Here is a 26,022-nt window from a genome sequence, read left to right as displayed (position 1 = left end):
TAAAATATAAAAAGATTTACTGCCAAAGAAAGTGAAAACTACTGCAGAGAAGAAGGTAAAAACCAAACTGTGTGTTTGTGGGAAGCACCCGAAATATTGAAGATTGAATTCTCGTAAGTTGGTTTTGTTTAGACGAAGAAAATACAGACATAGTTTTACTTTCATTACATTTATTCTGCAGTTACATACAAACATTTCCAACAAGATTAAAACAGTTTAAGTACATTTTGGTCCTTTTGTTTTGGTCATTTATACTGAAAAGAAAAAAGAAAATGGCCCTTTAACCCTTTATTTCTTTGGTCTGTTAGACGATAACTACTCGTCGGGGTCAGCGGTGTTGAAATGTTTGTTACGAGCATGAGATCAGTCTGTTGGAGGAAAGAACCACGGCACTGAATCACAACAGTGGAATTCCCCTTTAGGACGATATTCAATTCAGGTCAGGTCAGATTTTTTAAGGCGAGGTTTTGGAGACATTATTGCACAAACGGCACCAACAGTCGTTGCATAGTTGTTGTCGTCGGATCTGAGGTACGATGACACAAAAAAACAAACACGTTCACACATGTCAACTAAACAGTGTGAAATGAGTCAAATTATTATTCAGTATCACAGGAAACATTTAAGGCAGACGATGCTTCGGATAGAGTGCAAAGAAACTCAGCAGGTGGACAAAATAACAGCAACGTTTTAAGTCAACACCACCTTAAAATTCACCACAAGTCGACGGTGTTTCTGTTATTTTGTCCACCAAATAATCATCAGGATGAACAGCAGAGCCTGAAACGTTAGAAAAAATAAACAACATACAAAAGGCAGCACGTGTATTCAGTCTTTTAAAGTAAACTGAATATAAATATCTAACATTCCACACAACTGCATAGTGTGACAAATGCAGCAGGAATTATTAGCCACCGTTCAAGTTTAAAACATATGTTTTAAACTTGAACGTTGGCTAATAATTCCGCTGATGAACGATGTCGTTCTTTACAAATAAACAAGGAAATAGTGGATGAAAATTTCTAGAAAATGAACGCACAAAACTGTCCACTTATTTGGTTTCTTATTGTGAAGCTGTCTGATTAAATACTTAAAACGTAAACTAAAATGTAACCGGCGTGTACATGGAGGAGTATCAACCGCTGTGTGTGTTGGACGCTATTTTAGTTGAGAGGATCAAAAATGTTTCGGAAGTTGTGGTTGAGGTTTAAACTTAAAAAGATCTCATATCGTTAGATCGGACAGACAAGAAATGAACACTAAAACTTTAGCTACGGTTAAAACGTTGGCTACAACCAACCTTTCTTCACCAACGAACAAGGCAACATCGTCGACAAACTGCAACGTCATCTTGGCTAGTCGCAAATTATTGATCTTTATACGTTGTTGTTGTTGAGCATCAACCAACAAAACAAATCCTGCTGGAACTAAATCTGTGGCTGCTAAGTTAAGTTGACAGACGACCATCAATCAACCATCAAGGTTCATGTGACAACTAGTAAAGAAACATTAAAACTTTGTCTTCTGATGAAACGTTGCCTTAAATATGAATATGAACTACAACAACCCCCGTCATTAACAAGACAACATCATCAGCATAAGGCAACATTATTTTGGTTCTTCACAACTTATTGTTCTCTACACGTTGTTGAGCATCTTGAGAAGGAAATGACCAGTAATCAACAAGACTAAAACTAAATTTGTGTCTGGTTAGTTAAGTTGACAGACGACCATCAATCAACCATCCAAATCTTCACATAAACACTAAAAGTTTGGTTACGGATGAAACATCGCCTGAAAGATTGGCTACAACCCACCTTTCCTAACCAATGAACAAGGCAACATCATCAGCATACTGACACATTATTTGGGCTCGCCACAACTTATTGGTCTTAAGAGGTTGTTGAGTTTCTTTCCATGTAAACCAGAGGAGGTAAGACCAGCAACCAACCAGAGAAGTGCTGATGAAACTAAATCTATGGCAGGTAAGTTGACAGACGACCATCAATCAAATGTCCAAATCTTTCCTCAACGAGGAGTTGAGGTTGGACAACGTTTCATCAAATCTGAATCCAGATTCAAATCTGTTCATCAAATTTAATTTGGGTTCAGCTTCCAACACTCAAAGGTTTAGAGTCACTAAAACTTTTTGTCGGCTTTGAGACACGACAGCACGAATACTAAGATGCAGACGACACATTAAATAGAGAATAGGCAAGTTTACTTCATAACTTCTGGCATTAACTTTTAATTAAATACATCTGGTTTGTCATTTTAACCGCTAAAAGAGACGACAGCGCTGGCTTAAAGAATTAGGAGATTATTAAAAGAAGAAGGAGAAGAGACAAAAGAGTCAATAAGAGTCCAGGTATTTGGTTGTAGTTAAGGACCCAGATCAGAAGCAGAACCTTCTACAGGAGGTTACAGGAGTGGTGGATTGTTGCCGCTGAAGGAAAAGAGAAACTGTTTTCCAGCAGTGGTGTTGAGGCTCTTCTAGTCGCTCTGAGTTTCTGACTGCAGCGGCTGAGGATTTTTACAAAGTTCAAAGAAAGGCTTAGTGCCTCTCAGAGGATTATGGATTTACTCCCAAACACTCTGAGACAGAGGCAAGAAATCCAGGAGGGCTGTATATGTCTCTGTTAAACAGGTCACAAGAACCATACGTCTGTGATTGTAGAGTAAAGACAAAGAGAGATCATTATTGTCCTAGATATCATTTCAAGAGTTCAAAATAAGACCTAGAGAGTGTTGGAATTCCACCTTTTCTAAGCATCCAAGATAACTAACTTCCCTCTAAACCCTCCAACCCACTCTGTGTTCCAGAGGTTAGAAATCCACCCCAAACCCACTAGCTCTGCTATAAATAAACTACCGATCTATCCCAAATAGTCACTTCCATTGGAGCATTTCTAGTCCGTTAATCCCAAAAACATCCGGTTATGTGGTCGTGTCAACTCTCCTCCAGCCAGGAGGGGGCGTCCACGGCGGGGTTGTTCTGGTGGTCGGCCACCCGCCGGATGTTTTGCTGCAGGAAGCTGTGACACGATAAACTGTGAGCGGCCACGGAGCTGTGGAGCAGCCACAGATGCTTGTGAAGGACTTTCACCTGCAGACGGAAAGCCAACGTCAAAGATTAAGCATCAACCCCAGGAGGGAAACAGGGATGCAACTGGGTTTTAACCACCCAAACACATCTCTGTCCACTAAGATAAAGACACAAAATCACAACTCATGCAGGATGAGATGCCGACCCTCCCTTCCTTCCTCGGCTCCTCTCACCTTGTTCTCCTCCAGCAGCTTGACTTTGACGGACAGGTCCTCTCTGATCCTTTGGTACCCGTCCTTCTGGCTCTGGAAGTCTTTCTGGGCCAGCTCCAGTTTGGGCAGAGTGATGGCGTCCCGGGGTCCCAGGTTCAGCTCTTCCAGGTCCACTCGGTACGCGTCGTACTCGATCCTGAGAGAAGTTAAGAGATGTTTAGATCCAGGTTTTACATGTGCAAAGTCAGCTAATCATCCAGGTTATACTGGTTTCTTGGCAGTTGTTTAGTGTCTCTATACTGGTGGTTGGGAGCCAAAGATCTACAGGTAAAGTTCAAGACAATTTCCTACATTTCCCAGAATGCCTTGCTGCCTCTGAAACCCCCAACCTTCCTTGTGCTAGTATCGCGGTGCGGTTTACTTCTTCATTGGATCAGGCGTGACTGACCGATTCCGACCAGCTGATAGGAAACAGGAAGTGTGTTTTTCACCCACCTGGCGGCCTCGTACTTCTTGGCGTTGAGCATGGTGTCCTCCATGGTTTTGTTGACCAGAGTGTTCATGTCGGACGTGAAGGAGTTGACGGACGCCGTCAGAGTCTCGCTGCTCTTCGACAGAAACTTCTGAGCGTCTGCGTTCACGCTGAACTCCACCTGACAGGAAGAGAGTTCAGCCATGGCGGCCCGGTGTCTGAAGCTGTGCTAAGATGCTACAAGCTAACTTCTGTTGATAGTAATCAGACTCACATGCAGCGTCGGCGTCTTGAGGCTGAGCTCGGCGAAGGCGTCCCCCAGGGTCTTCTGGGTAACGGAGAACTGAGCGAGCTGATTGGCCAGCATCTGGGCCAGCTTGGTCACGCCTTCGTAGCGCCGCCGGTCGTCTTTGAGCAGCTCGAGGCGACGCTCCAGGTCCAGGTCCACCGTACGGGACCCCCGACCCAGCTTCTCAGACAGAGCCTGTCGGGTGCACTGCAGAGAGGGGGGGGGGGGGGGGGCAGAGAGAGAGAGACAGAGAGAGAGAGAGAGAGAGAGAGAGAGAGAGCGTTGTAGTCGATGGATCCGATCAGTTATTGATCACCTCATAGTCTGGATCCCTCTCACCTTGTAGGTGGTGATGCTCCACTTGCGGACCATCTCCAGCTTCTCGCTGGCCGGGTTCTTGGTGTTGCCTTGAACCACCACGAGTCCCGGTTTCTGCGACGTCGCCGGAAGGCCTGGAGCCTCAGCTGGACAGGAAGTAACATCGCCGTCGGTGTGGTTGCAGTTATTGTTCGCTTCCTGTATGAAAAATGTAATACAAAAAGGTGTAGGAGGTCATTGGAGGGTTTAAAATCATGACATCATCCAGAGATCTAGTAAAGCACACGTCAGCTGATTATTTACAGCCGTAACCCAAAATAAACAGGTTCTACTTTAATTGTAATAAACGGATAACAAGGATGTAGAAATAGTTCTTTTTGATAGTATTTTGTGTCTCTTAGTTATGTATTAATTGGACTTTTACGAGCATAGAAATGTTTAATGGAGTCTGAAGTAAAGAACAGTCAGGAAGACGATGAACGAGACTTTGCAATAAAGTCAAAAGATACCATAAAGAAAGACCTGAGGTGCAGGTTGTTCCTTCTTCAGCCTCTTAATTCAGATTAACACATTTAACCTAAAAATAAATTCACCGCTCTGTTTGGGATGAAGCCCAAACTTGAGGACCAGTGAACTTCACTTTGACTCATTGTCTCCAGGTTGAATTAAAGGCTGGAGAAGCTGCTTTTCACGGCGAGGTTGCAGGTTCAAATCCCGCTCTTCCTCCCCCGCCTGCTGCTGCCCTCAACAGACGAGCCAAACGCGCACCCAAACAAGGAAAACAAGTCGCACAATTTCATACTGTGTTTGAAAGCAGCCTCAGTTAGAACAGTAGACCGACAGTAGAGAGGTCAGAGGTCAGGAAATCAAAGCGCCGTGACGACACATCGGAAGGATCACCGTGGGAACGCGGAGCTTATCGGGAGGCCAATCAGAACCCAGATCAAAGGGCTGTGAGGTTGCCGCGGAGATGATGGCTCCCTGCCGTGATTGGCAGCCGGCAGAGGAGGTCAGAGGTCAGTGGAACACTCCAGAGTCAGGAAATGGTCACCTGACACACGCGCACACACACACACACACACACACACACACACACACACACACACACACACACACACACACACACACACACTATACGGTTGTCAACTGCGATTAACCGAGATTACAAAAACAAATGTCAACACTGGAAGTCGTCCTCTGTGTTTTCATTTTTTTTCCCATGAAGTGATGTTCAGACAAATGTGCAGGTTTTTTTTAGAAAACACACAAACACACACACACACACACACACACACACCTGTGGAGGGCTCACAGGGTCGGAGGAATTTGGCTCAAAGTTGTTGTGTCGCATTGAAGAGACAGCAAGGCATGTAGTGACGTGAAGCAAGTCTCTCTCTCACACACACACACACACACACACACACACACACACACACACACACACACACACACACACACACACACACACACACACAGCTCTATCCAAAGGTTAGAGAAGCTGCTGTGTGACAGGTAGGTTTCTGGTTTGTTCTATGAGCTCTTAAAGGGACAATTCACTTAAAAAAAAATGTGGACAAAGACCAAGATGGTGATGGACAAAAACCAAGATGGTGACAGACAAAAACCAAGATGGTGACAGACAAAAACCAAGATGGTGATGACCTAAAACCACAAGATTCACTCCGGCACCAACCAGAATAAAAAAGTTACATGATATCTCTTTGCTTAAAAAAATAATCCAAATTGATGAAGATAAATCTTCTCTTCATTGCTGCTCTGCACGCAGGTGAGTCACCTGCTCACCACTCCCACTAACCGCCATCACTCCATCACCATTAAGCACAACAATGGCCGTCACACGAACCCCTTCACTGTCACCATTTATCACGCCGGTTGGCTTTTGTTGCCGCCACAGCGGTCTGATAACATTGTGGAAGCTGATCCCTTTTCTTTTATCCGGCTGGCGCCATAACGTGCAAATGTGTGAGGAATAAATCTGTAAAGAAGAAATACATCCAACACACGTCTGTTTTATATTTGTGTACCACAATGATAACACCAATTATGAGTTTGTAATGTTAACGACTGCAACCGTGTGAGTACACGTATATTTATACACACGTTATGTATTTAACATGTTACTGTAGTACACAAGTGTTACACCCAAAATCTACTCAAAGTATCACATTATGTGTGGTTATATTTTACGTTGTAGTAGCAATAAGTGGAGCTAGTTTGTAAACCACCTTATAGAGTGAAGTTTGGTTCCCAACCTAGGGGGCCGGGCCCCTTAAAAGGGTCACCGGATAAATGTGAGGGGTCCTGAGATGATTAATGGAAGAGAAGAAGAAGAAGTTCTGGTACAAAAAATTTATATTAACTCTAAAAGAAAACAACTAGACATGTCTGGCAGATGAACATAGGACCTTGATTATTAATATATTGGTTTTTAATGTAAAACTTTAATTTGTAAAGTAACTAAAGCTGTCCGACAAATAAAGTTTCGTAAAAAGTACAATATTCCCCTGTGGCATTACAAAATAAAAGCCTCTATATATTTATTTTTATATTTATTACCTAATTTATTTATTACATAGGCTTATTTATGTATATTTATTTATTGAACCATAACGACTCATCTATATATTTGTTGTCTAGTTTATTTACTTGTATTTTGCTGATTAAATATATATTAAAATCACTAACTACTTTCCCTAAAACAAGTCAGAGGTTTTGGTTTAGGTGAACAGGGAGGTTTTAAACCCCGTCTCACCCTCCGAGGAGTCTCCTCCTCTGTGACGCCTCCTCTCGGCTCCGCCTCCTCCATCATGTGACTCCTCCCACTTCTCCTTTTCCACTTCTTCCTGCAGACAATAACAGAAGAATAAATTGTCCTGTTATAAACTTTTTGTACATATATGTTTAGATGTGTGTTGTTATATCGGTGGTTTCATTTAGAACAATGTTCATTATTACTGCCTTTATTTAACCTTTTAAACATGTATTTATATTTATTACATGTTGGTCTAGAGCTGAGCTGAAGATAAAGTAATATCAGACAGTGACACCTAGTGGCGACAAGGTAGAAGTACACAACTCTGATATCACATTACAGGAAGTCTGCTTCATTAAACTTTATTTAACTTGTATTAAAGCACAGCAGACGCTCAGCTCATCTATCTCAGTATGGTGGCCAAACACTGCCTGTTAATGCAGCATGGACCGCCAAAATAAAAGTCCAAAAGAGGAAGACATCTTTTTTGAACACAGTCTGTGACTGAAGAAGTATTTTCTGTCCGAAATCAAGAGTTAATGCTTACTACTTTACCTCTTTCCTGTCAGACGTAATAAATACTACTTCATCTTCATTTACAGTCAGTGCAAAGTACACACTCCTCTAAAGTTTATTGATGGATGACAGATCAAAGAAAAGGCTGAGCTTTGATCTCTGAACGTACAATATACAGACAACAAACTATTTTACATCTGACTGTAACAGTTTGATCTGTGTACACGATATATAATATGAGGAAAACTACTTTGAATATTAAAATGTGCTGATGTCTGCTGTACTTCTGCTTATCTACAGGAAGATACGTTTAACTTCTGCTCACTACAAAGTGAGTAAACTCAACATTAAAGTCTCTTTAACTAATAGTAGAGTATAAAGTACAATATGTACCTCTGAGATGTAGTAGAGTACAAAGTACAATAAGTACCTCTGAGATGTAGTACAGTACAAAGTACAATGAGTACCTCTGAGATGTAGTAGAGTATAAAGTACAATATGTACCTCTGAGATGTACAACAGTTAAAAGTACAATATGTACCTCTGAGATGTAGTGAAGTAAAAGTACAGTACCTGGGTAAATGTACTTCGGTACTCTCTACAGTTCGTTACTCTGTACAGTTCGTTACTCTCGTTACTCTGTACAGTTCGTTACTCCGTACAGCTCATCATGTTAGGTTGTCTGAACCTAATAAAGAGGTAAGTTGAGCTTGTTGATGTTTTTAAGTTGACGCAACTAAAGACTTTGAGTTCCCTTAACAACCTGTAAACTCTGCTGCTTAAACTACTTCTACACGTAAACAAGTGTTGATTAATGAACTCATAACCAGTTTCAGCTCGTTGAAGGTAAATAAACGGTGTTTAACTACCTTTAATGAGGTGAAACCGGCTAATAAACGGGTTTTTTTTACCTTCACGGCGTTAAAAACAAACGTCTTCCGTCTTCAAACCGTCGCTTTCTCTTCTCTGTTAACAATTCTTTCTTAAAAGAGACGAAATAAACCAGACTCCGTTTAAAAAGTGAACAAGTTAAAGCGAGGAAGAGCCTCAGACACCCGGAAGTGTTTTCGAGCTGTTTGTTTCTCAGAGGGCGCTCGATTTGTGCTCGCGGTGCGTACCGGATGGGCGGTGATATCCACCGGAAGTAACCGGAAGTTACTGTTATTTCAAGTTAAAATTGTTATAGAATATTTCTTTTTTAAAACAAGTATATATCTGTATATCTGTTGTGTAAGAAGTAATCAGGCAGTTTATTTAAGTACAAGTACTATCAGCAGAATGTACTTAAAGTATCAAATTAAAGTACTCACACAGTTTTATATTATTATAGTATATTATTCTACACGTAACATCATTTTATTGGTGTTTGTCAGCGTGGATTCAATTGTATATATTTGTTATACTACACAATAGATTAGTAGTATTAGTAGTATATTACTGCATTATATCATATCAGCAAATGTTTTTTTATGCAACTATTAGTTTCAAATAAATGTAGTGGAGTAAAAAGTACATTAGTTACCTCTGGGATATAGTGGAGTACAGGTACAAAGTAGGAGAGAATTTAAATACTCAAGTAAAGTACAAGTACCTTAAAATTGTACTTAAGTACAGTACTTGACATCACTGTAGCCCACCTCAAGGCATATGTGCATATATATATATTTATATATATATAATATATGTAATATTGTAAATATTACATATTAAATTTTCTTATTGAATCACTTTAAGTTGCATGTTTAAAAAAGGTTAAAGGTTAAAGTAAATATTATAAATAATAATAATTTTCTTTATTTTTCACTTTTCAAGCTTAAGCACAAAGAAAACAACATGTTTTGATAACAAAGTACAATGTGGAAAAAATTTATAAATTAATGAAAAATTTTGGAGAACAACTGGAATAAATAATAAAATAATAAAATAATAGCTTCTTAAAATAATATATTATTCTGTCAGTTTTAAACAGTGTTGTTGTAGTTGCTATGAGTCACCAGTAGAGGGAGATCATTCTCTGTATATTACGTGTTAAATTATTGAATTTAATCATCAGAATACCAATAAATATTTCCAGTGGAGGAAGAAGTACTCACATCTTTTATTCAATAAAATCAATAAATAAAAATAAAATAAACACCAGGAATAAAAATAATGTATTCATTTCTGAGCTTTTTATAGGTAATTTTATAACGATAGCCACACACACACACACACACACACACACACACACACACACACTCACACAGACACTCACACACACACACACACACACACACACACACACACACTCACACACACACACACACACACACACACACACACTCACACAGACACTCACACACACACACACACACACACACACACACACACACACACACTCACACACACACACACACACACACACACACACACACACACACACACACACACACACATTGACATACATTGAGGTTGACATCACACATTCCATGAAGGTCAACACACACGCAGATGGTCACACGGTTTTATGGGTCAAGTTCTAGTGTGTGTGAGTGTGTGTGTGTGCGAGTGTGTGTGTGTGTGTGTGTGTGTGTGTGTGTGAGTGTGTGTGTGTGTGTGTGTGTGTGTGTGTGTGTGTGTGTGTGTGTGTGTGTGTTATTGACACCTGAACGTCTCGTCACATAGATTCCAGCTGGACATCTGAGAAGGAAATCAGCTGATTTTTAAAACAAATTTAGATTAATATCATCACAGATGAAGTACCTGCTGTACAGTCAGATATACTTTACTAATACTACACTGTAAAAATACTCTGTTACAGTAAAAGTCCTGAATTGTACCTTTAAAAAGCTATTTCAGTAAAAGTAGTTGACTGAGTGTACTTAGTTACTTTCCAGCGCCGGCCCTTTAAAAAGAGTCGACAGCAGAAACACAGAAGTTGAGTTTATCAGACTTTATTCGTCCCACAGGAGGTCAGGGGTCAGAGAACGTTTGATCGTTCTTCTCCTTTAGATCTAGAAGTGTTTCCTCCTCAGGCCTCTCAAAGGCTAAAGTGAAACATCTAAAGTCATCGTAGGTCAAAAGTAATAATGAGGGAGTCGGGGGAGGGGCTAACATTCAAGAAAATACTCCAAAAACTCTCAAAAACAGTTTTGTTTTTGTCACCTTAAATGTCTGGATCAACCAAATGTGTCACTTTCTTTATTGCAAAAGTATGACTTCATAAAATCAGAGAAGATTCTAGTTTATTTCTCGTAAATGTACGTGTTTAATCTCTTAAAATACATCCTCTGAATGTGACCTCTCTTCCCCGACACGGTGATATTATTTTATTTATATCTATTTGTTATGTTTTTAATTTGAGAGACTTTTGGAGGCCTGAGGAGAAAAACATGCAGATGTTAACAAGAAAAAAGCAAAAATAAAAAGATATTTTTGCAAATTAGAAACATTTTTCTTTCATTATTTTACAAAGAGACATTTGGCTTCAAGCTCTTTTACAGCAAAGCTCTGTGAACAGTTGATACAACATTACGGAACAGTTAACAGTTATTGGCAGCTTTTACTTTGGCTTTTATTTCCTGTCAGATTCTTTTGGTTCTTTCTGACATGGAATTGAATTTGTGTGTTTTGATTGAGCTCACCAACTTCAAAAAGTAATTTCAGAAACATAATCTGTATTTCTTTTGAACTCTTCTGAGCTAAAAAGCTCAAAACTAAACTTATTTTCTGACCAAACAGTCAAAAACTTTGGAAGTTCTCAGCAAATCTTCAAAATCTGAAAAAATGTTGAACGTTTCAAGAACTCAGATAAACAAACAGACAAACCTCTCAGTAAGTACAACATACTACAACACTGAAGTCAACACTGAAGTCAACACTGAAGTCAACACTGAAGCGCTAAAGCGTGAGTTTCACAGATAGTTTGGATCATTTTGAGGATATAAAAATGGCGTAATCGTGACGTTTAGTTTGTGTGTGTGTGTGTGTGTGTGTTGTCTACGCCCATCTCCCACTTGAGCTGAAGGTTCTGCTCATGCTGTAGACGGCGGTGGAGCTCTGGTGTTTCCCCCAGGCTCCCAACGGGACCACGATGATGGTGGCGTTGTCCTCCGAGCCGTACTGCAGCGCCTTCAAAAAAAAAAGAAGCGTCCCCTGCTTTATGGTCTGTTTGACTCTAAATGTTCCATAATGTACTAAATGAACATCATGCTGTATTGAAGAAGACTGTAAACTAGAGATTGAGACCATAAACTCATGTTTACAATGTTTACTGAGGGAATAAATCAAGAGAGAAGTAGAGTCATTTTAGACTAGACTTCTATACAACCAGAGGAGTCGCCCCCTGGTGGACACTAGAGAGAATGCAGCTTTAACACGTGAAGAACAGGAGAACTTAAAAGAACCGGAGATTATTATTACTATGACAACGTCAAAAAAGTTAACCTAAGTTGAAAGTTTATTTTGAAAAGACAATATGCATGTTACCTTTGGAAACTGTAGTTTCCTGTGAACACAGAGGTTTATTTTGAAAAGACTCTTTACATGTTAGGAGCGAACTCCGTACATTTCCACTGAAGTTTATTTTGAAAAGACTCTTTGCATATAACGAGCGAAAACTGCAGTTTTCTGTGAACACGGAGGTTTATTTTGAAAAGACTCTTTACATGTTAGGAGCGAACTCCGTACATTTCCACTGAAGTTTATTTTGAAAAGACACTATGCATATAACGAGTGGAAACTGCAGTTTTCTGTGAACACGGAGGTTTATTTTGAAAAGATACTATGCATCTAACGAGCACACTCTGTACATTTCCTGTGAAGTTTATTTTGAAAAGACACTAAGCATGAAACTAGGAGTAACAAGCCGACGAAAAAGTGATGCTAAAGGAAACTAGGGTCGTCATAGTTTGAAGCGTAGGTACCTTCTGAGCGATGACGTCAGCGGCCTCTGTGGGGTCTTGGCACTGGCTGATGACATCACAGATCTCCTGGTCGCTCAGCAGGAAGTTGATGCCGTCGGTGGTCAGAGCCAGGAAGGAGTCGCTGGCGTGCTGGACCTGCAGAGACCGGGATCTCACGCGTGATCTTTAACCCCTTGGTGAATGTGTAAACGCTGAATGTGTGTTTTTGGGGGGACTCACGGTGAGTCGCCGGGTGTCCGGCTCTGCGATGACGCCGCTGGCTTTGAGGTGGAAGTCTCCGATGCTGCGCGACATGGCGAGCCGTCCGTTAACGTTGGCCTCACCGACGCTGTTCCACGTCACGAAGCCGCCGAACCTCTGGATCCTGAACACACAAAGTACATTCACTCCAGTATACCTGTACTTTACTTCAGCCATCTACTGCTACTTCCTGATTCTCCTCCAGTACATCTGACTTTATTTTTCTATTCATTATATTTTAATTTTATATTCTCTACTTTTTAAAAAAAAAGTTTAATACTAGTTTTATCCTATTTTGTGGGATAATTTTTTTGATTCTATTATTTTACATTGTTGTTTTTAATAACGCCGTGTCATTGATTTATTTCTCTTGTGAAACACTTTGAGCTGCATTTTAATTTATGAAAGGGGCTATATATATAATTATTATAATTGTCATAATATTAATAATATTCTTAATTATTTTTAATAATAATAATAATTATTAAATAATAATATTAATTATTATTACATAATACTGAAAATAATAATTACATAATCATATTCAAATGTCATATTAATAATAATAATTATTATTACTATTATTAAATATTAATAATAAAATAATAATAAACTCTAAATAAGCCTCTTGGAGATACATGGTTCTTACAGGACAGCGACGCTACAAACATTAGATGATCTTATAATATATTGGGTCTGCACACATATTGTTAAAGCACTGTAGTACTAGTAGTAGTACTAGTAGCAGTAGTAGTCATAGAACTGGTAGTAGTAGTCACAGTACCAGTCTCAGTGTGTACCTGTGTCTCTCCTCCTTGCGGTCAGGTGTGTGGTCTTTGGTGAGCTTGTTGGCTCCTCCCTTCCTGCACAACAACGCTCGGCTGTCTCCGGCGCTGCCGACCACCAGCTCCACACCGTCACGTAGCAGAGCAACCGTCGCCGTGGTGCCGGCTGTCAGGAAGGAGGCTGAGGAGGAAGATGAAATACTCAGTACTTTTTCATTTGTTTATATTTGTATGTTGGTACAGTATTATGATGGATACATAACATTAGAATATTGTCATGTTTAATAAAGTGGTTTCACTATTAATATGATCTGAAACTGAAATGTTAATTAATGTGTACTGTCCCTGGATTAATGGAAAATAAATGTGTTACTTTGTTGCGTTACAATGTTCCGTTAAATTGTACATTGTTGTGTTACGTTGTTGCGTTGCGTTGTTCCGTTAAATTGTACATTGTTACATTCTGTTGTTGCACTTTGTTGTTGTATTACGTTGTTGCGTTACGTTGCTGCGTTACGTTGTTGTGTTACATTGCTGCGTTACTTTGTTGCATTAAGTTGTCGTATTGTGTTGTTGTTTTACGTTGTTACGTTACATTTTTGCAATATATTCTTGCGCTGTTGTAACGTTACATTGTTACGATAACTTGCTACGTCACTACGTTGTTACACTTTTACTTTAACACATGAGCTCTTCTGACCTCATCCACGTAGTTGAGTAGCCTTAACCTGACTAATCATTCCACAGCGTTAATGTTTCTTATTGTTTGTAGAAACCTTTTTAGTGGGTTGGACAGAGAAAACTGAATACAACATTTTAAGACTTTCTGGTGTAATGTTCTGAAATGTTCTTGTTGAAATTGTGTAATATCTACATTTGTTGTTGCTGTCCAGCGTCTTGTCAAGAAGTAAATACAGCATGTACTCATGAAATGTATTACTATAGTGTACTTGTGTGTGTGTGTGTGTCTCACCGTTGTTGAAGTATCTGAGGTGTGTGAGTAGAGCCTTGTCAACGTCTAAAAAGGCTTTCTTTAGAACCTTCTCCAGGTCGTCCTCGTCCTCCAGAGCGTCTCTGTTCAGAAACACTCTCATGTTTTAAAGTGTAACAGTTTAAATGTCCTGTTATTAATATTATCATGCAGATGTCTAACCTGATGAACTTCTCCATGAAGGTGTAGCAGTAGTCGGCGGCGTGCGGACCGCCGTGACCGTCGAACACGGCAAAGTACAGCAGGTTGTCGTGGATACGGGCGACACGGAGACGATCCTCGTTCTGCTTCCTGAGACCCAAAACAGAAGCACTGCCGACCCGGGACAGACCGACCTGAGAGGGTTCACCGGGTCAGCCGCCGTTCAGCTATTCATACACGTATTCATTCATGTCATCAATCCATCCATTCATCTGTTCATCCATCCATCCATTTATCCATCCATCCATTTATCCATCCATTTATCCATCCATTCATTTATCCATTTATCCATCCATCCATTTATCCATCCATTCATTTATCCATTTATCCATCCATTCATTTATCTATCATTCATCCATTCATCCATCCATTTATCCATTCATTCATCCATCCATTCATGTATCCATTTATCCATCCATTCATTTATCCATCCATTCATCCATCCATTATCCATCCACTCATTTATCCATTTATCATCCATTCATCCATCCATTTATCCATCCATTCATTTATCCATCCATTTATCCATCCATTCATCCATCCATTTATCCATTTATCCATTCATTCATCCATTTATCCATCCATTCATGTATCCATTTATCCATCCATTCATTTATCCATTCATTCATCCATCCATTTATCCATCCATTCATTTATCCATTCATTTATCCATTCATTCATCCATTTATCCATCCATTCATCCATCCATTTATCCATTTATTCATCCATCATGTAACCATCCATCCATTTATCCATCCATCCACTCATTCATCCATCTATTTATTATTCATTCATTCATTTATTCAACCATATAGCCAAATATTCATTCATCCATTCATCATTTAATCCATAATGTAATGTATATTCTTGTATCCATTTACTCATCTATTCACCCTTTAATCCATCGTTGTCTCCATTTATTGATCTGCTCACACATTCATCCACACATCCATCATTCACCCATCCATCAGTCACCTGTGGAATGGGTTTTCCATATCTGATGCTGGAGGGCAGCAGAACCGGTTCTTCTATCCTGTTGTCCCAGATACCGAATGAGTCCCAGGTGACCGGCCGGCCGCCGCCGTCGCTGTCGAAGCGAGTCGACCCGCTGAGCCGCCGCACGCCCGCCCCCCCGAACAAAGCCCCGCCCACCTGCAGGGCGACCAATGAGACGGTTAACTGTCAATGACATCAAAGTCAGCTTAATGTTTTCAATGTTCTGAATATTAAATTGTGGTAATTGAGAGACAGTTGCCTTACACTACGTAACATAGACACGATATATACTTGGTTATTTTGATGGTTCATAAGGCGAGAAGTAATACTTCAGTAAAAGTAGAAGTACCACAGTCTACAAAAGCTCCATTACAAGTAAAAGTACTGATACTATAAGTATTATCAACACAAAAAAAAATACTCATTATGCAGAATGTTTTTATAGAACGTTGTTTTCATCATTCTGTCTTTATGAGGTCATTTAAATGTTGTTCATACTTTGTGTACTACTGGGTAGATTAGTAGTATATACTGCATCATATATGTTTTTTATGCAACTATAAGTTGCGTACCTCATATAGGATATCATAAGATATACTTTTAAAGTCTCCATAAAGACAAAAACAAACAAACGGTTTTATGTAAACTATTATGTCAAATAAACACGGTTGCAATACTTCACTCTGACAGTAGAAGTGGAAGTATGTCAACGTTGTACTAAAGTACTTGAGTACTTGAGTACTTGAGCTGACCTGTCCAGAAGCTGTGGAGGTTTCTCGTACGGTGAGGAAGGTTCGTCTGGCGGTGGAGCGACCGCATCGCAGCAGACTGAGCAGAACTGGAGATGACATGACTGTGAAGGAACCACCTGGACGGGCAGCGGGTCTGAAACACAAACACGACGTCACATCAACAAGGACCTGCTGTGTCCTGAACCCAAAGACATAAAACAGAGAAAAAGCAGCAGTACATTTAAAGTCAAAGTACGTATCAGACAGACATACGAGTATTCATTGTGCAGTTAAAGGTCCAGGGTTCAGGTTTCTGAGTATAAATAGGTTCCACGATATGTTGGACTGCTGCAGGTTTAAGGTTTCCCTTCAGCCGGTGTTGCAGAAGTTCAACAACGCGTTAAAGTCTGTCTTTAAATATGACGGACTTGTCTTAAAGTATTACTTTATAAAGTGTATTTATCTGAGGACGAAGGAGCATTTTCTCTGCAGGTTATTTGGTTTCTGGAGCTTTTATTTTGAAGGACGGGTACCACTAAGGGGGAAAAAAATAAAAGCACAATATGCTTTAATAAAGCTCTGACAGTGGTGCAAGAAGTACTCTGATCCTTTACTAAATTAAAAGTAGCAACGCTACTGAGTAAAAAATACTTTTTAAAGTACAAAAGTATAATTTCTTTAATGTTGCAGCTGGTAAAGGTGGAGTTGATTTTAACAACATCTTATAAAATGAATAATATTGTGTTAAATTTATATTAATTATGCTTCATAATGAATTAATGTATTAATCTGAATATGTGAGAGTAACTTAAGTATATGTAGTGGAGTAAAAAGCAATATATTTACAAAGTAGCAGGAAATGGAAATACTCAAGTAAAGTACAGCTAACTCAAAATTGTACTTGAGAGCAGTACTCGAGTGATGTTATTTTCCACTACCGTTACCTTTACTCCATTTCTCTGTGACGCAGTCTTTACCTTCAGCCACGTAAATAAAGCCGTGCTGGTAATCAATACTAATACAACGTGTACTGCTGATGAATGTGTACTTAAAGCCAGGAAACACACGTCAGAGAGGTTTAACTGGGTGTCGTCAGCGTGAAGTGACCTTCATGGTCAGAACAGGTAGTACACACCAACAGGTAGTACACACCAACAGGTAGTACACACCAACGCACATGTGACCTCTTGTTGTTGACAAAACACAACACACATGAGTAGATGACAGGGTTACACACTGACCCACATACCGCATACAACAATGAATGATCTGCTCTCTTTATTTTGTGTGTATTTATCAGCACTTTATGGAGAATATTTTTAAATGGTGTTCATGCTGATGAATCATATGTATTTGGTATTAAAAGTAACATTAAATGGAGCTGAAACCACAAGTTCATTCTACGGCATTGAGACAAACTGCAGAAAAAAAAATCCTTTTTTTAATTATTTTTTCTTAAAAAATATATAATAAACATACATATCTAAATATTTATATATATATATATATATATATATATATATATATATATATATATATAGCAAAAGTACCAAGAGTAGACTACTGTAGGAGTATTATACAAATAAAATAATAAATACACCAAAGGAAAAACACTACTTAGGTCAGTTTAAACTAACTTTTAAGCCATCATCAGTTTTAAAACATTGTTGTTTTAAAGGGACAACAAAGTCAAAATGGCGGTTACAGAAACTCACCTTCTTCTGTTTTCTTTTATTGGTGGTATTTTTTTTTTTCTTCTTTTCCCGCCGGTCCCGTTTCCGTGGCAACAGGTGTCCTTCAGCTCCAGCAGCTGACAGCAGTCAAGTCTCCCTCGCGCTGTGGCTGTTGAGCTCGAGGGTGGGGGGGGGGGCTCGGCTCGAGGGCACTGAAACTGAGCCGCAGCCGTCCAATCAGAATCCGAGCACAGTGCCGACGTCACTGGTCGGTGGAGAGGGTGTGTCTGTTTTTTGGCGCGAAGCCAGATCAAGGAGAAGGAATGGAGACCTCTCTCTAGCTTTCTCCTCCATTTTGTTATATTTAAAGTAAAGCAAACTAGTGAAGTCCAGTGGTGGAATGTTACTAAGTACATATACTCAAGCTCCGTACTTGAGTACAATTTTGAGGTATTTGTACTTTACTTGTGTACTTTCTTTTTATACAACTTTTTATGCTACTTCACTACAGTTCAGAGAGAAAATGAACCATTCCGCTGAACTGGTGCCATTCACATTAAACTTTTCATTAAGCTAAATATTGTATCTTTTTTTCCAGCACTGTATTTAAATAACACATGTTTAAAAATGTGTAATAGTCTATCTCAGGCCATTTTATGTATTTTTAGACAAACAGGACGTAATTTTTAGCGTAGCACATCATTTAGCAACATTTAGCATCTTCAAAAGGGTTACCAAACCTTTCTTAAAAAAAATATATATATATTTAAATAACATAATTTAGAATATAGTTTTTAAATAACTTCGGTAACAGAATTGTAATGTTACGTTGAGATTAAAATTCTACTTACAATATCATAAAAAATACAGAAAATAGAGAATTTACGGAAACAACTACCACTTTTGTCCACAGGGACCGCCAGAATCAACACAAAATGAAAGCTCATAGTAGCTTTAAGTATTTTCACTTTTATCCTACACTTGTACATACTTTGTACTTATATTCAAAATGTTTTTTGAATATAAGTACTATATATGTAATTTTAAAGCTTTAGACGTCTTTTTGAATACTCGATTCTGATTGGTCAATTCCAGCATTCTACGGTGAGGTGTATTATTTGTGTTTAGCAGACCGTTGCTCATATATTTAGGATTTTGTGTGTATATAAAGCATCATACTGAGGTCTGTGTGAGCTCAGTGTCTCTGCGGCACAGACTGAATAAAACATGGCGGAGAGACTCTTGTTGTTAACATGAGCGTGACTTTAATGTTTCTGAATAATTCAGAGAACCATCAACAACATGACTCCACTGCAGTGATAACGGAGAGAAAGTTAGACGAGGGGAGGACATGTGTGTGAATCGAGGACATAGGAAACAGAGGAGCTCACTAAAAGTTAATTTGCTGTGCTGGTTTGAGGACATGAACTCCCAGCAGGGCCTCAAATATGACGACAGAGCAGACAAAGAAACAAGTATGTAAAATATGATGTCTGGTTTAGGTTGGTGTTTCTCGTGAGCATGCAAGAAAACAAAAATAGTACATTAATAAAGTAGGAAAACGGTGTGTTTGTGTCGCCTTGTCAGCAGAATCCTGCTCCTGCATTAATAAATGTCTATTGACTGAAGTGTGAAGTGACCCGAGAGGGAAGGAAGGAAAGGAAAGAAAGGAAAAGGAATAAGGCAAAGAAAGACAGGAAAGGAAAGGAGCAAGAGGAAAGGGAACAAGAAAGACATGAAACAAAAAGAAAAGGAAAAAACAAAACAGGAAAGGAAAAGTCTGGAAAGGAAGAGAAAGGAAAGGAAAGGAAAGGAAAGGAAAAGCAAAACAAAACAGGAAAGTACAAGGCAGGAAATTAAAGGAAAATACTGAAAATGAAAAGATAGGAAAGGAAAAGAAAGAGAGGGGTAAAGACATGAAATGACAGGAAATTACAAGAAAGGAAATGAAAGGACTAGAAATGGAAAAAAGGAAGGGAAAGACAGGAAATGAAGAGGAATAAACGGGAAAGCACAAGAATAGGAAGGGAAGGGAAAAGACTGGAAAGGAAATTACAAGAAATAAAAAGATGGAAAAAAGGAAAAGAATGGGGAATAGAGGAAGTGCTTCCCGTCAAACAATTCAACACTTTCTCTCTCACACACACACACACACACACACACACACACACACACACACACACACACACACTCAGGCTTCCCGGGTGCTTGAGTGGTTTTGTGTGGCGTTCCGTTAAAAGAAGGGAAGTGGATGAAATATTTACCACCAGCGAGAGCGGCTGTCCGCTCGGCTCCACGTCAAAAACAAGACGTTTTAGGTTATTAATTGCAACCCCTGCTGTTGTCACATGAAAAATGGTGTTGTCTTCCACATTTGATCATTAAAAAATAAATAAATATAAATAAATCAAAAGATAAGAAACCACGAAAGTTGTATGAATGTTATTTTTGCTACATAGAGCGTAATGTTTTTTGTGCACAAAAGGGTTTTATTGCTACTCTCTTTGAAGTAATCAACGTTGTATAAATACACACAGGCAGATATAATGTGAAGAGGTAAGTGCTGTTAAATGTGAACATTTGTGTTTTTAAAGTCTGGTTTTATCTGGACTCAGTCCGCCACAGCGGGCGACTTCCTGCAACATCCCAGAATCCCTCCCCTCCTCTTCTTCTTCCTCTTCTTCATCATCATCCTGTGCTCTCTGAGACTGCCGGCGGAGCAGATGGACTTCCTCAGAGTCCGGATGTGCTTCTTCTGCTCCCGAATCTTTGATTCCAGGTGGGATTGGATCGCCGTGCCGAGCGACTCCATGTCCACCGCGGCGCCGTACACCTCCCACGTCCTCCCCTGTTTGTCCCACGCCACCTCCTGCGGCCTCGCCGTCTTTTCCCCTTCCTCTTCCTCGTTGTTTTGCTCCCTCGCTACTTCCTCCTCGTCCTCCCAGATGCTGTCTGCACTCTCGTCTCGGTTTTGTCCGGGTCGTGGCTCCGGCGTGAGGGCTCGGCTCGGCTGGAAGCTGCGCGTACGTAGACGTGCGGGCAGGGAACTAGCGCGGTCAGCGGCGCCAACGGAGGGAAGCGGCGATTGCCGGCACAGCTCAATGTCGATCTTGCAGACGTGCTGGAAGGGCGGCTGCCCGGCGGGGTCCGTTGGCGCAGTAGCTGATCGACAGACTGGGGTGCCAATCAGGGAGGAAGAGGGAGCTCCCCCGTGCAGGCTGCAGCCGGTGGAAGCCGAGCGTTCGACCATCTCCGACTCCACTTGGACGCCCACCTCTCTCCGCTCCCCTCCCTGACAAGGAAGCCTCTCACTGGGGTCGGTCATGGTCGCCGTCTCCCTCATCGTCTTGGAGCTCGGACGGAGTAGAGGAGTCCCTCCGCCATCTGTCTTTTTACCCCTCTCCTGCTTCTTCTTCTCTTCCTCCTTGCTCTCCGCACCAGCGGTGGTGGCATTTGCGTCTCCCGGGTGACTTGGTTTGCTCTGCGGGGCGCGTGGTATCCTCTTGTTTCCTGGCAACCACCTTGTGTCGTCAGTCACATCTGCCCCGCGCACGGCCCCCTGGGAAACCACCGTCACTTTGGACTCCGGCGGTTTCAAATGTTCTTCCTCACCTGCAACAGCTCTTTTCGCCGATATCTTGGTGGTAGAGTCACAGTTGAGATCCTGAGTGAGACTGGTATTATGAGGTGTCCTGCTGGTGTTTGTTTCCACAGCAACAGATGCAACTGCTGCAGGCTCTGGTGTGGATCTGCTTGTCATTGTCACTGCAACAGTGGTTTTGGTTTTGGGGCTAGAGGTGGCCCGAGGAGTCAGCAGGCCTGAGATCACACCAGAACCTGCAAGCAAAGACACAAAACAGACTTTTAAAAAAATATATTCTAACGTTTCTTATTTCTTGAGGAAAATGTATTGCATGTAATTACCTGGAGCTGAACCAGGACTCCTCGCGACTTCTCTGTGTGGTCCAGCTGGACTAGAACCAAGAGTTTTGCCAGCACCTGACCCAGGACTCCTACTTGCTGGACTTGGTCGAGGAGAGAGCGTCAAGGAGGAAGACAAATCTGCCAGAGTTGACTTTGAGCTTGACCGAACTGGTCCAGGCTTAGAAGAATCTGACCCTTTAGCTTTAGGATCTGTGCTGAGTTTAGCACTGGAGCTTGCAGCCTTGAGGTTGTCTTTGGACCCTGATAGACCAGATCTAGGGGATGATGGGGAGACACATCCAACAAGGTCCATTTTAGAGCCAGAGGCCAGCAGAGAAGGTTTAGAAGTTGAACTGGAAAGGACACCTGAATTCCTGTTGAGATTCAACTCAGAAGGTGGTTTAAAACTTGGACTAGTTTTAAGATTGAAACTGTATTTAGAGTCTGATGGACTCTGAGTTTTAGGATCCAGGTTGTCTTTTGACCCCATGCCAGATTTAGAACCCACAACTGTCTTAAAATCTGGACTAGTTTTACTTGGTTTGATTTCAGTTGCGGTTTTAGAATCAAGGCTATCTCCGGAACCCAAACCGGACTTCAAATTGGGACTGGCTTTGGAATTGGATCCAGTTTTGGAGTCTAAGCTGTCCTTTGATCCCCAACTGGTTTTGGAAGCAGAACCGCTAATAGAATCCAGACTATCTTTGGATCCCATTGCTGTTTTAGAGTTGGGACTGGCTTTGAAATCGGAGCCTCTTTTAGAATCCAAGCTGTCCACGGCTTTGGAATTTGAACTGGATTTGGAACGGGTTTTTGATCCAGAACCAGCACTTGAATCTTTACTATCAAGATTCTCCTTGGACCCTGATGCATTACGGTTTCTGGTCCCTGAAGCTTTCCTCTGTGTGGATGGTTTGGGGCTTAGAGAACTTGTTTGAGGAGTCTTGGCGCTGAGCAATGCCATTTCAGTCCTCTGATTTGGCGATTTTGGTCCTATAGGCGATGTCTCAGAACTGGGAGCTCTTGAGTCATGTCCGGTGCCTCCTGGGTCTTGTTTTGGGGTTTTGGTTGACATTGTTGGGGTTCGATTGGCAAGTTTTGGACTGATAACGTTTGAATCACCTTTTGGGTTATGGATGTTCAGGCTTAGGGGAAGGTGTAGAGTTTTTGCCGACTGTGTCTCGAGGCTAATTTCTTTTCCGTGTGTTTGCATTTTTGGGCCAACTGTTATTTTGTTTGTAGTCTTTGTTGTCAGTCCAGTTGTCGGTGCAATATTTGGTTTGGGGTTTGAGGCGCTTGCAGGGTCCGTTCTCTGTACTTGCGGTTTGACCCTTTCGGTCATTCTGGGGCCGCCAGCGATGGTTGTTTCTTCCCCCCTGTGGGGTTTTGGACTCGCCGCCATGTTGCCATGTGTCTTGGGGCCGAGTGTAGAAGTACATTTGGGGTTTGGGGATTTCAGCCTTTGCTCGCTTCTGCTGTTCACCGACGCCTCGGTTGTTGGTGACGTCACAGGGGTTGTCAGGGTGCTTGCTGACTTGCCTGTTTCTGTGGCAACTGCTCCCTTTGCCCCGCCTCCTTTATTCCCATCATTCTTTTTGTTCCCTCCGTGCAGCTTCGAGGTCTCTGCGGTTGGGCGGGGGTTTCTTGGCAAAGTCAGAGTGAGGTTGATATTGAAGTTAGGCTCCGCCCCCCAGTTGGCATCGGGCTCTGAATTGCCGAGGGCATTTGCAAGCTCCTCCTCCTCTGGAATTGGGCCTTCTGAAATATTTGGGAACATTTCCATGTTTTTTTATGTCAGAATATTGTAAGAAGAATTTAGCAATCGAAGGTCAGCACCTGATTGGACAGATGGAGAAACAGATAAAAACAAGTCAAATATAATTCCCAAACCATTTACCAATCATCAAACCAGTAGAAAATGATGCATTTGGTATTCATCCCTCTCTCATGGTACCGAAAGTAAAGATATTCTATTCTGAAGCCATCTTATGTTATTATGTTTGAAATCATGAAAGAAAAGAAAATGTTAAACCTTTAAATATATTTTCCTGGCTGCTAAATATCCTCTCAGTAAAAAATGTATTATTTTTTCTGACACACCGACGAATTCTCTGAGGATCAGATCTTCCTGCTGTGACCGAAACATTCACATTCATACTACTGGAAATATAGAGCACTGAATCATATCATGAAAGCATATAATACGTTATTATTCAAATATCTGAACCAGCAAATAGTACCGACAGATAGATGAAGTAAAAAGGGCAATATTTTCAATATATAATTCTACAAATTAGTTTTAATCAGTAATATTATAGTTAGCTTAATCAGTAATATCATAGGTATTTTAAACAGTAATATTATAGTTATTTTAAACAGTATTATCATAGGTATTTTAAACAATGATATTAGTTGTTTTAAACAGTAACATTATAGTTATTTTAATAAGTAACATTATAGTTATTTAAACTCTCTACATACCTATTCAGGGAGAACCAAATCCTAAATCCCATCGTGTCCGACGACCTCCTGCCGACTACGCTCCCTCTCTCACCTCGCTGCTTTAACAGAGGAGGCATTTATGAATAAATAAAAGGAGGAGGGAGAGGAGGAGGAGGAGATCATCATCATCATGTTTTCTCTCCTCCTTTTTCCTCCTCCTCTTCTTCTGTTTTTTCGGTCGTTCTATTCCTCTCTCTTCCGTTTCTTCTTCTGAGTCCTCAAACCCTTTTCATCCTTCCTCCTCTTCATCGTTGTCTCCCCCTTTTATTAAAGACCTCCCCCTATTTCCTCTTCCTGTCTACCGTCGTCTTGCATCTCCTCCTAATATTTGTTTGGATATGCATCCTATATCGTCTACCTGTTAATTTGTATAAACTCTGTTTACTTTTGGCACGTGCATATTTTGCATATTTTATATATTTTCACTCTTTCCCACTTATTATTGCAACCGCTGCACAACAACTTCCCTCTGAATAAATAAAGTTGTATCTTATTTTGTCTCATATCTTTATGTTTGCTTAAAGACTAAATCAAAATAATAAAATAAACTGTGTTGAGGTGGAAAATAACAATCAAAGACTTAAATTGCAATGAAGCGACAATGAGATTCTATTGTTATTCAGAGAACTTCAGCTAAGTTTTATTGTTTTGGACAGACTTCATGAAATATGACTATTATGAGACTATTTTAAATCAACTTTGTGATTGTATTAATGTACACGTATACTGAGTTGTACAACAGCACGCTGCTGGTTACCTGGATACTAAAGCTGTCTGTCACTGCCACCTGAGGGCTGTTTGTGTGGGCGGCTGTTAAAGAGACTATTTACAACAGCTTCAATTCTCTCATTAAACGCACAAAAACTGGAATTATTAAATGAAATAAACACGAGTCAGCTTTTCTGTTTTGTGTAAAAACTTGAGAAAAAGATCTTAAGTTCAGAAGAAAGTTTTGGCTTTTATTTACAAAACCATTTAGCATCTACAACCAATCAAACACATCTGAATTTTTGATGAATTAGTAATAAAACATAGAAAAACGTTTACATTTGTTCGGCCTAGAAAACAAGAAAATGTAGAGAAACTCTATTTTCTGGATATAATTATCAAGAGAGCTTTAAATTGATGATATAAAATGTGCGTTCGCTGAGTAACTGGAGCCTCAATAGGTTTGACACACTTTTGAATACTTGTTTGTCACACACACTTCAGCGGTCTCAGCCAATAGGACGCTGCGACAGTGACCTGTCAACAACAGCTGACTCAGTATTTGTCTTATAGCTGTTTGCTTGATCTCACACCATCAGTCACTTTTCTTATTCGGCCGATGGACGTGCAACACGACGGACAGGAAAACGCTTATTAAGGGAAAAACCTGCTTAATTACCTCTCACACACACACACACACACACACACACACACACACACACACACACACACACACACACA

General features: G+C 40.4%; 3 protein-coding genes across 3 annotated transcripts; all 3 read right to left on the bottom strand.

Annotated features, from left to right (window-relative positions):
- Positions 1 to 153: 153 nt before the first annotated feature.
- LOC137874478 (arfaptin-1-like) lies at positions 154 to 8,702 on the bottom strand. Its single transcript, XM_068713167.1, has 7 exons — positions 8,538 to 8,702; positions 7,111 to 7,201; positions 4,359 to 4,535; positions 4,005 to 4,226; positions 3,754 to 3,911; positions 3,280 to 3,454; positions 154 to 3,106 (listed from the first exon to the last, which is right to left on the bottom strand). The coding sequence occupies exons 2-7, from the start codon at positions 7,165 to 7,167 to the stop codon at positions 2,951 to 2,953; spliced, it is 945 nt and encodes a 314-aa protein (XP_068569268.1). The 5' UTR covers positions 7,168 to 7,201; positions 8,538 to 8,702; the 3' UTR covers positions 154 to 2,950.
- Positions 8,703 to 10,543: 1,841 nt separating this feature from the next.
- Positions 10,544 to 18,293, bottom strand: ppm1ka (protein phosphatase, Mg2+/Mn2+ dependent 1Ka). The gene is made up of 9 exons (XM_068713834.1): positions 18,190 to 18,293; positions 16,496 to 16,628; positions 15,723 to 15,899; positions 14,709 to 14,881; positions 14,529 to 14,629; positions 13,571 to 13,736; positions 12,750 to 12,894; positions 12,531 to 12,665; positions 10,544 to 11,736 (listed from the first exon to the last, which is right to left on the bottom strand). Exons 2-9 carry the CDS (start codon positions 16,592 to 16,594, stop codon positions 11,605 to 11,607), a joined length of 1,128 nt encoding a protein of 375 aa, XP_068569935.1. The 5' UTR covers positions 16,595 to 16,628; positions 18,190 to 18,293; the 3' UTR covers positions 10,544 to 11,604.
- Positions 18,294 to 20,758: 2,465 nt separating this feature from the next.
- gprin3a (GPRIN family member 3a) lies at positions 20,759 to 23,854 on the bottom strand. Its single transcript, XM_068713779.1, has 3 exons — positions 22,072 to 23,854; positions 21,218 to 21,984; positions 20,759 to 21,157 (listed from the first exon to the last, which is right to left on the bottom strand). Exons 1-3 carry the CDS (start codon positions 23,852 to 23,854, stop codon positions 20,759 to 20,761), a joined length of 2,949 nt encoding a protein of 982 aa, XP_068569880.1.
- Between the last annotated feature and the right edge of the window lie 2,168 nt (positions 23,855 to 26,022).

Source organism: Cebidichthys violaceus, unplaced genomic scaffold, assembly GCF_023349555.1.
Source record: "Cebidichthys violaceus isolate CVI_PGR_0920_01 unplaced genomic scaffold, fCebVio1.0.p SCAF_19, whole genome shotgun sequence".
Taxonomy (NCBI): domain Eukaryota; kingdom Metazoa; phylum Chordata; class Actinopteri; order Perciformes; family Stichaeidae; genus Cebidichthys; species Cebidichthys violaceus.
The sequence above is the reverse complement of the archived record's forward strand: the minus strand, read 5'-3'. Positions and strand labels throughout refer to the sequence as shown.